We start from the raw sequence: 10914 nt of genomic DNA, 5'->3' as shown, positions 1-10914 counted from the left end.
TTAAAAACAAATAAATGTAGTCTAAAGGGAGGCTTCTCCACCCACCCATCCATCATAGAGATTTTGATTTAGTCTAAAGACCTCTTTTTTTTTCTTAAAGGGTCCCAGGGTTCAAAATGGTGGGAAGGGAGCAAAGGGAAAGGGGATGAAAGTTACAGTTAAATTCTATAACACTGTAAAGCCTGGGGGGCACTTTAAAAACTAGATATCCTTTTGGAATCCAGAGCTAGCTCTCCAGTTAGTACCTAATGATTTCCTTCCAAATTTTAATTCCATAGTTTCTCTGAGTTACAGTAGGCAATACCAGCTAGAATTCTGTGTGGTGAGAATAAAGAGTTTGTTGCAATTAGGAGTCCCAGCCCTGCCCGGCCTGCTGCCTCGGCTAAGAGACAGGTCTGGGAGAACTGGGAGAAGTGTGAAGTGTCACTGGCACATCCCCCAGGATCCAGGCTTGTTCTTTCTTCATTCCACATTCCTGTATTTGGTAAACAAATTGTAAAGCACTCGAAGGGTAGACTTCAAGTCACAATTGACAATATCTGAAAATAAAGAAAAAAACAGAAGCTGAGTTATTTCAGTCTTATAGGAGGAAACTTGGCTGTTGCAATGATAAACCAAAAAAAGGTAATAGATTGTCTTTTCTTTTCCTATCTGTTAGATATGAGGAGAAAGGTAAGAGAAGTTTTAAGTTTCTGGCTTTTGGGAGTTGGCATTCTAGCTGGGAAAAGATAAACAAATAAAGCCAACAGTTAATTAAATGCTAAAAGGAGAGACTGGACAATAAGCATTTTTTCATCCACTTGGTTTTTTTTCTGTGTGGATAGTTAGGACAAAGTCTTTTTTTTTTTTTTAAAAGGCAATGGGATTAAGTGATTTGCCCAAGGCCACACAGCTAGGTAATTATTAAGTAGGACAAAGTCTTTTAAGGGATTATGGCTTTCATTTAGGAGGCTTTGCAATGTTCTTGTATGGTTTCCATAAAATCAGTACAGTGTCATCCATAAGAGTAGAATCTTGGAGGACTCCATCATCTTCTATTCTATCATCCATTAGTTCATATTTATCTTTTCTAGATATTACAAAAGGAGCAGAAGTTGGACCTGGTTCTTGGCCTTCGTTATCAAAGAAGACCAAAATGACCTCGCTATTTCTGAGGCAAATTACAGTGGTGTGGTTGATCAGAATACTCTACCACAGGTTGGGCACAAATAGTCCATGTGGAAACCTGGGGAGCTTACTCTAAACATATCTTTTATATATCTTTTATAGATATTACAAAATGAAGAAGGTGGTCCTAGAACCGAATGGAAGGATACACTATAGGTTAAATGTAAATTCCTTAATCTGACATTCAAGGGTGAGTCTCTCATATTATGACTCTTATTTGCCTTTCCAGTCTTATTTCTTCCACATGCTTCTGTGAAACTGGATAGTCTTCTATCAGATTTGGACTATTCATCATTGGTGATCTTGCTTCTCATCTCTCTCACTGCTGTGTATTCATATGTTCCTGAAATAGTCTCCACTTACATCTCTGCGTATTGACAGTTAGATGACACAATGAAAAGAACATTGGACTTCAAGTCAGGAAGACGAGTTCAAATCCTGTCTCTGACATAATACTGGTGGGGCAATAGGGATAGTAACAGAATCTATCTCAAATTTTGTTTGTTCTGAGAATCAACTGAGATAACACATTATAAAACTTAAGGTACCATAGAAATACAACTGTCATTATTATTATTACGGCTTTTTTTTTTTTTAATAATCCTCTTCCTTTAGAGGCTAGATAATCACTTTCCTCTTCTGTTCAGCTTCTATGTATTGTTATTTGGATGCTGGTCAAACCCCCCCAGGAGACTAGGTTCCATGAGGGTAGGGAATATATAATTTTCCTAACTGTATTTCCTGGGTCTGAAGCATAGTACTCTTTCCATACTATGGTGTTTTAGATATGAAAATATCTAAATGCAGCTGTTTTATAGGAAGTTGGGGGGAATCTAATCCAGGCACAGAAACAAATATATAGAGGATGAGTGTGATCAGGTATAATGTTTAAATGGAAAATGGGGTCATCTGAGACAGGAGCCCAGGTGAGAGGTTAGGGTTGACAATCAACACTTAGAAATAATTTATTGCCATAGAGGCATTAAATGAAAACAGAGGAAAGGGCAGAGTGTTGAGCAAGAGTACAAGAGCCCCCACAACCAGGCCAGCATAGTGACAGATAGAGGGATCATCCCTATTTTTTTCACCAGGGAATTTAATGACCATCTCTCTTGTTTCCAAGAAGGATGATAGGGAGACCACTTATCTGGGCAGACTTTGGGGCTGGGGGATTAATGGAAATGAACTGTGGCTTTGGGCCATATAAACATATCATCTTTAAAGCCTACAGGCCTAATAAATTATATGATTAACAATTTCATACTGCTCTTCTAGTAACTCTTTTATTGCCTTTTCTCATACCCTTTCAGGTCTTATCCAATAGGAAAGCATCAAGGATTTAGCAAGTCTCTGGAATGGGAGTGCAGAGTGCCTGGTTGGCAGACCAGGAGTCAAAGGGGAAGATGACTGAGGGTCTGAAGTGATGGAAGAAAGAAAATCAACCACAAACCAATCTTCCTTATTCAGTCATCTCGTATAAGGAATGAAGAGGCTTATTCTTCTTTCTCTGACAGTTCAGTTCTGAAAAAGGGTTGCTTAGACTCCTGGGATGTTGGAGCAGACAAAGATGTCACAAATCTTTGTCTTACAGATAAAGGTAATAAAACCCAGAGAGGGTCAATGGTTTGCCCGTTGTCACTGAGCTAGTAAGTAATACAGCTGAGAGCAGAGCTTAGGGTCACTTGACTTCCATTCTGGAGATCTTTCTTGCAATGATTTCTCCTATGCCTCCTCTACTGGTATTATTAAAATAGATCAGTTCATGTTTTTCAGCAAAAGGAGTCATACCCAAAGGACCAATGAACCTATCTCACATTTTCAGTCCTTGACACACTGGTAAACTTAACAAAATACCAGGGCTACACTGAGGTGAAATGCAGGAACAATAAAGGGAGAAGGCTGACATTTTCAATGTAAAAACAGTCAGATCTCACACTGAGTATTGGAGGAGAAAATCATATACTCAAGAGACCATTTGGTTGAACTTATACCTGAATAATGATAAACAATACCACTTAGCATTTATATTGTATCTGCAAAACCTAAAGGGTTTTATCCTCATAGTAGTCCTGGGAGGTAGGTGTTATGAATATTCTTTTTTTTTTACAGATGAGGGAACTAAGAGGTTAAGTGATTTGCCTGGGTCATGAAGCTAGTAGGTGTCTGAAGATCAGATTTCAAATTCAGCCTCTGACATTTACTTGCTTCAAAACCCTGGACAAGTCACTTACTCTCTATTTGCCTCAGTTTCCCCAACTGTAAAATGGTGGTAAATAGTAGTACCTATGTTCTGGGCTTGTTGTGAGGATGAAAATTAGATATTTGTTAAGGTGCTTAGCACAGTTCCTGATGCATAATAATAGGTCCTGTGAGAGGACTAGTTGCTATTTTTATTCTGATTATTAATCTGATTCTTGTATAGTAAGATTGTTAGGCTCTTCACCATCCTGGCAACCTTTTTCTAGATGCCCTCCAATTATGTAAACCCCCCCCAAACTGAAAACAAAATTCCTGGTGTCAATTGCCATTCCTAACTTGTCTCAAGTCCTCAATTAGATTTTTTTTTTTTGGCTTCTTTATCAGTCTTGAGCTACACTGAGTTTGCCATCAGCAAAAAGTTCCCAATCTTTTTTCCCTATGAGATTGTGAGTTCCTAAAGGGAGAAGAGTGTCTTTTGCCTTTCTTTGGGCCCCTAACACTAAGCACAATGCCTGTTAGGAAATCTTTCTTGACTAATTGATGAAAATTAACAACTCTCTTGCCTTTCCCATCTTTTTTTTGTTTGTTTTTTGCAAGGAAATGAGGTTACACAGCTAGGTAATTATTAAGTGTCTGAGGCCGGATTTGAACTCAGGTCCTCCTGACTCCAGGGCTGGTGTTCTATCCATTGTGCCACCTAACTGCCCCCAAATGTGTCTCCCATCTTTTGCTTGTGTAGGTGATCTTTTGAATCTGAGTAACACCTAAATCCATTTATCAATTGGCTCAATTTTCTGGCCATTCAATGCCAAACTCTTTCTGAATGATTAAGGTCATTTAATCCAATCTTTAAGGGTAGAAATCTATTCTTAAAAAAATGGTTTTTAGCAAATCAAATTTATTTTTGCTCTACAATCTGAATGTTCATGATTTTAATTTTAAATGTAAAATTTACTTCCAGCATTTTATTCTTCCTCTTCATCTTGATTACCCTCAAGAAAACATGGGTTCCTGTTCTGCTTTTGACAGATCATGGCTGTCTACCTTGGGCAAATCAATCTCTCAGTGTCTTAATCCAGTCTCAAAAATTCAAAATTTCAGAGAAGGAATTGGCCTGCCTTGGCTGAGGGAGACTTCTGTTCTAGGAATTTCTTATACTAATGAAATCACTGATCATAATCTTGATGATACTGCTTGGCTTGGAACTGGATGGACACCTGAGGTGGCTGAGAAGCTGGGAGGGATGGGGATTCCATGTGATTCCTAGAAATCCATAACACCTGGAAAGTAGTTCCATGATGCCATTAAGGTAAGGGCTTTAAATACAATAATGAATGGCCATTGACTTTCTAGAGGTTCACTAAATAGAAAGCCTTGGGAGATTCTCAGTCTTTTTGTCTTAGGGGGTCAAAAAGAAAGGCCCATCCCTGGCCCAAATTCTTACCTAGAATGAGCTAAAGAATCTACAGTACTGTAGAATAGGTGGGGGCAGCTAAGTGGTACAGTGGATAGAGCACCAACCCTGGAGTCAGGAGGACCTGACTCAATTAATAATTACTTAGTTGTGTGACCTTGGGCAAGTCACTTAACCCCATTGCCTTAAATAAATTAAAAATTTTTTAAAAAATAATGTAGGATAATGGGGCGGCTAGGTGGCACAGTGTATAGAGCACCGGCCCTGGAGTCAGGAGGACCTGAGTTCAAATCCGGTCTCAGACACTCAATAATTACCTAGCTGTGTGGCCTTGGGCAAGTCACTTAACCCCATTTGCCTTGCAAAAAAACCTAAAAAAAAATAATAACGCAGAATAGAAATATCAAATAGGTAGTTTGCGAAACTACAGTGTATGGTTTGGACCAGATTAAAATATAATTCAGAAATATTTAACAAAATAAATAAAAATACAATATCAATATCGTAAAAAATTGGGGCAACTAGGTGATGCAGCGGATAGAGCACTGGCCCTGGAATCAGGAGGTCTCAGATACTTAATAATTATTTAGCTGCATGACCTTGGGCAAGTCACTTACCCCTATTGCTTTAAATAAAATTTTAAAAAATAATTGGGGTAGCTAGATGGCACATTGGATAGAACCTAGAGCTGAGTTCAAATCTGACCACAGTCACTTATTGGCCCTGGGAAAGTCACTTCCTTGTTTGCCCAGTTTCCTCACTGGTAAAATGAGGTGGAGAAAGAAATGGCAAAACCACTCCAATATTCTGTCAAGAAAATTCCAAATAGGGTTATGAAGTGTCAGAAACTGCTAAAGTGGTTGAACAACAATCATTATGTTAATATGTGGCTCTCTAAGTCCATATATGGCCTGAAGGGAGCCTTATATATGATTTAGTAGAAATTTCAGTTTGATCACCACTGATGTAGAAGTCAAAAGAATATTTAAAGAAACTTAAAGAAATCAGCAGCAAATCACAACCTTTGCCTCTATAGCAGAGGTTTTTAATCTTGTTTCTTACATAGATCCCTTTGGCAGTCTATTGAAGCCTAGAGATCCTTTCCAACATGATGTTTCAAAATGTATAAAATACAATAAATGATATTATCAAGGAAATCGATTTTATTGGAATATAATTATCAATTTTTAAAAATTTAATTTCTTCTTTCACAACTGGACTAATAAAGAAATATATTTTACATGATTGAACATATATAACCTATATCAAAATGCTTATGATCCTGGAGGGAGAAAAAAGGAAGGGAGAAAATGTTTGCAACTCAGAATTTTATGAAAAAATGAAGGTATTTGGGAAAAAATACTCTTAAACAAGTTCGTGGATCTCAAATTAAGAACTCTATTGGGGTTTCCCTAAAATGAAGGATTATTTTCTAACATGTTTATGAGATAGCTTTCTTTCTTTTCTTTTGGTCCAGATGTAGGTGTTTATTTGTTATAGGGGGAATTCAGGTAAGGAAGCTCCTTCTGTTATCTATAAAATGAGGAGATTGGACTAGATTGTCCCTGAAGCCCCTTCCAGGTCTAGACTGCTTATCCCCACAATTCTAGGGAGCAGTTCTGAAGTGTTAGGGAGCTGCCTAGGAAGTGAGAAGGTATATAAGTGGCCCAGGCTGGGTCAGATTGTCAAGAGTGGGTTTTGAATCCAGATCTTCCTGACTCTGAGACTGACAGCAGGTTGTCCCTTTTGGTCCTGATCCCTTGTCACGTGTATAATTCTGTGGAGATAGCAATGGCTAGCATTTATTGAGTGTCTTAAGGGGTACAAAATCCTTTATGTACATTATCTCATTTTATCCTTACAACAACTTTGAGAGGCAAGTGGTACCATCATCCCCATCTTGCAGATGAAGCTAAGCAGGGACTTGTCCAGGGTCACATAGCTGCTTATTGGGATTTGAAAAGAGGTCCCCCTGACTTTAGGTTCAGTGCTCTCCCCATTATTTTCTACTGCTTGATGCATTGTGCGATGGGAAGATCATTGCATTTGGATTCCATGACATCCAGTTCAAATTGCTGCTTACGATCTTATGCGCTCTTACACTCAAGTCACTTGACTGTAAAATAAGAGGTGGGATTCAGTGTTCTTCAAGGTCCCCTCTAGCTCCTGATCTCGGATCCTATGCTTATGACGGTGCCCATGTCATAAATTAAAATTTATGAGAATTGACCAATGACAAACACCATGGCTCACTGCAGCCCAGGGGACACAGAGTAAGTACTTATTTCATGGGTATTGATGGACCAAGGTGTCATTTCTTGCCATTTCAAGTTGTCGGTTTAATGCAAAGGTAGGTTTCAAGACTATACTGACAGTGCAGAGCCCCAGTGGGCTGTGGCATCATATTTAAGTCAGAAACATTCATCTTCCTGAGTTCAAATTTGGTCTGTGTGACTTTGGGAAGGTTGATTAACTCTGTTTGCCTCAGTTTCTTCATCTGTAAAATGAGCTGGCAAAATGGATTTGAGTGATGCAAAGTCTAGTATCTCTGTCCAGAAAACCCCAGATGAGGTCACGCAGTCAGAAATACTGAACAACACCACATTTAGGAAGATAGCACTGCTTTCATGGTCTTTTTAAGACAGGACAAGAACTTAACCAAAGGTCAGTACTGCAAAGAAAGACTGAAAAAGGAATAATTGACCTAAAAATCCCTCAATCTGTCCTGAGATATGCTTTTTCAGTGATCTATCTGCCTTCCAAACAAGCTCACATCTTTGACCTCACTGGTGCCTTTTCTAAGTCTTACAGCATTTCCTTTTCAATCCAACTTTCAGGTGAAAGGAAGATATGGGTAAACTAGGATACTTAGCAAAAGGGAAATTAAAAATAAGTTATAATAAAATCCTTTTCAATGTTCCATCACTGACTGGAAATTTGAGATGTGGGCATTATGCCCAATGTAATAACACATAAAACAGATGTGTTTTTCCATTCATGTTAGTCAGGAAGTTTCATATTAAGTATTCAATAATTGCACAAAGAAGTCATCTCTATGTGAATGTCCCTATAGGCAGATTTTATACTAGAAATATTGGCTATCCCTAGAGCAATGAATTCTTGAAAACTAAGGAACCATATGTACTTCTAATCCCTAACTACAGGAAGGGTCATAACTCTCCAAGATGGCAGCCAGAGCATCAGCCAGTTCTTCCCACCCCACCTCCCCCCAATCTCATTGCCCTGGAGGTTCACAATTCTTTCAAACAGGATGCTATGAACTCATCCTTGACAGCCCTGAATCCTAGAATCTCAGAGTTGGAAGAAGCTTCAAAAGCCAAATCATCTGACTCTTAACCAAAGCCTGGATTCTTTCTATAGCATCTCTGACACGTGGCATCTATCCTCTGTATGTTAATGAATGAATACTTTCAATGATGGGACCTTGTTATTTCATAAGGCAGTTTGTTTTGCTTTGGGCCAGCTCTAATCTTTGGGAAGTTGTTGCAAACTCACTTTTGTCTAGACTTTGGGGTCATGCAGAATAAGCCCAGTGCTTTTTTCCCAATGTTGTTGCTGTTACTGTTGTTCATCCTTCCTTCTCCAAGAGGATCAATGACATCAGGAGGGTGATATTTTGACTAGCAAGCAAAATGGATTTGAGTGATGCAAAGTCATTAGACTCTCTCATGATCAGTCATGAGAGTTCAGTGGCAAAGGCTCCCAATGACAGTCCTACAGATTTTGTGTGTGTGTGTGTGTACCTATGATTTTGGTGAAACAAGACATTCCCTCTTTTAATGCAGATAGATAAGTTCTGTAATTTATAGTCTTAGACTTTCCTGGTATCCTATAGTTTAAGTGACTTGTCAAATGTCAAACCCAGCATATGTTAACCCTGGGACTTGAGCTCCTGTCATCTGGACTTTAAGGTTGGCCCTCAGCCCATTATATCATAATGTCTCTCAACAATTTTGATATTTGAAAAAAATGATCAACAGCCTCTTCTTCTTCTTCTTCTTCAGGTTTTTGTAAAGCAATGGGGTTAAATGGCTTGCCCAAGACCACACGACTAGGTGTCTGAATTAAGTCTGAAGCCGGATTTGAACCCAGGTACTCCTGACTCCAGGGCTGGTGCTCTATCCACTGCACCACCTAGCTGCCCCCATTCTTCTTTCCCAGGTGAATTATTCCCCAGTTCTTTTAACTAGGTATCGTACCTAGTCTCCTTATGAATCTGGCCATTCTATTCAGAATGGATGTTGGTTTACCACTGACCTTAATATACAGCATCTAGAACTGAACACAACACTACCAATGTAGTCTTAGGAGCAGCATATAGTAGAATGCTCCTCATTCAGAATGTGAAGGTAGAGTAGGATTTCATTCACTTGAGAGGGTTAGAAATGACCCCAGAACCTGGGATTACTATTTACACTGTAGAAAACAGGTGGAAGTCCTCAATTCTGTAAAGCCAAGTGTGTTAGACTCCCTTTTTGTGATATTAGACTGCCTGCTGGAGGCCAAGAATAGCTATACACCCATGACCTTTGATCCAATGTTCCAGGATGAAGGTCATCTATGGAAGACAACTAAGGCATAATAGAAAGAATTATTGAGTCTGCGTCCAAGAGACCTAGGACAGAGTCCAGGCTATGACAATTTTTAGTCATGTGATCCTTGGGCAAATCACTCATTGATTCATCTTCTGCCTAAGGTATCCTCCTCTGTAAAATGGACACAGCAATACTCACACTAACTCTGTAAATCATGAGCAAAGAACTTTAAAAATTTAAAAACTGCTATTGTTTGTTACTGTGACTTATTATTCAATTTGTTATGGCCATGATGTCTCTAGTTACTCAGCCCTAGGTAGCTGTGGGGAAAATTCATGAGCCTTGCCTGCCCATAAAATCTGGCTCAGACATGCACATATGAGGCTTAGGTATCTATCTTGTCTTTCTCCATGAAGCCAGCAGCAGGAATGGATGATGAGTGCCTAACATTACCAGGGACAGGGTGATAGAACAAGGGGAGGAACTGTGTGTGCGTGTGTGTGTGTGTGTGTGTGTGTGTGTGTGTGTGTGAGAGAGAGAGAGAGAGAGAGAGAGAGAGAGAGAGAGAATGAATGTGTTTGGGGGAACAGATCTTATCATATTCAGAAAGATTTTCATTTAGACTCTTTCGGTGGTAATAAGAGTGACTTTCTGTTTTAAATGAACAAATTCTACCTTCTCTTCCCCTTCAGTATCATCCCACCTCTAACAAAAAAAATTCTCAAAGAGCCAAGGGCCAATAAGGCAGCCACCTCTCAGCAGCTGAATGCCCTGCCACTGTGTGTTTCATCCACCACCTCCATGCTGTATTTAGGAACCCACAAACAGCTTCACTGGGAGCCAGAGCTGTCAGTGACACTTCAAAATATGCATGGAGGTGTGGGGGAAAATGGGAGAGCAACAGGTAATAAATAACTGAAACTATGTGGTTTCACCTTTTCCTTTCATCTCTTCATTTTTAAAAATAAGAAATCCACAAGCCAAAAGATCCATTTGTGCAATCCTCAGGTTTATAATTCAACAAAAACAAAATACTGAAAGCAATCTTCAAGTTAGTAGGGCTGTTGTTCCCTCACTGCTTGGGTCTATTCTCACTGATTTGTCCCCAGAAGGCCACCTCCTGTCTCATACTCTATTCCAGTTTCTGCTCTCCATATCCACTTAGGCTGTAGAGTGGGAAGGTAGGTTTGTTTGACTGGAAGACAGCATTTTTGAGACCGGGAGCCAGATTGTATAGAGCTTCAAATGTCCAATTGAGAAACTTACATTTTTTTCTAGATATAATAAGGAGCCATTGATGACTTTTGAGCTGGAGACCATATGCAGTGCAGATGACTTATGCACCATTACAGGCCAGTAGTCCTTCCAATTCTTTTGGACCCATGCTCATTAGAGTATGTCCTTCTATCAACTACACAAACTATGTTACTGCTGACTCTAATACGTTACTCAGTCATTTTTCAGTTATTTATGACTCTCTGTTACCCCATTTGAAGTTTTCTTGGCAAAGATCCTGGAGTGTTTGCCATTTCTCCAGCTTATTTTATAGAAGAAGAAACTGAGGCAAAGAGGGGTAAA

At 39.2% G+C, this 10914-nt stretch overlaps 1 protein-coding gene across 1 annotated transcript in view; it reads right to left on the bottom strand.

The window, feature by feature from the left end:
- Positions 1-242: 242 nt before the first annotated feature.
- The window catches only part of PARVA (parvin alpha), a 167781-nt gene continuing 157109 nt past the window's right edge, over positions 243-10914 (bottom strand). Inside the window, exon 13 of the mRNA XM_074230326.1 lies at positions 243-539. Within this exon, the coding sequence (XP_074086427.1) occupies positions 463-539 (77 nt within the window). The 3' untranslated portion in view covers positions 243-462. The remainder of the gene's footprint in view (positions 540-10914) is intronic.

The sequence above is a fragment of the Macrotis lagotis genome, chromosome 3 (genome assembly GCF_037893015.1).
Source record: "Macrotis lagotis isolate mMagLag1 chromosome 3, bilby.v1.9.chrom.fasta, whole genome shotgun sequence".
In the NCBI taxonomy this organism is placed as follows: domain Eukaryota; kingdom Metazoa; phylum Chordata; class Mammalia; order Peramelemorphia; family Peramelidae; genus Macrotis; species Macrotis lagotis.
Note: the sequence above shows the minus strand (reverse complement) of the source record. Positions and strands in the feature narration are given on the sequence as shown.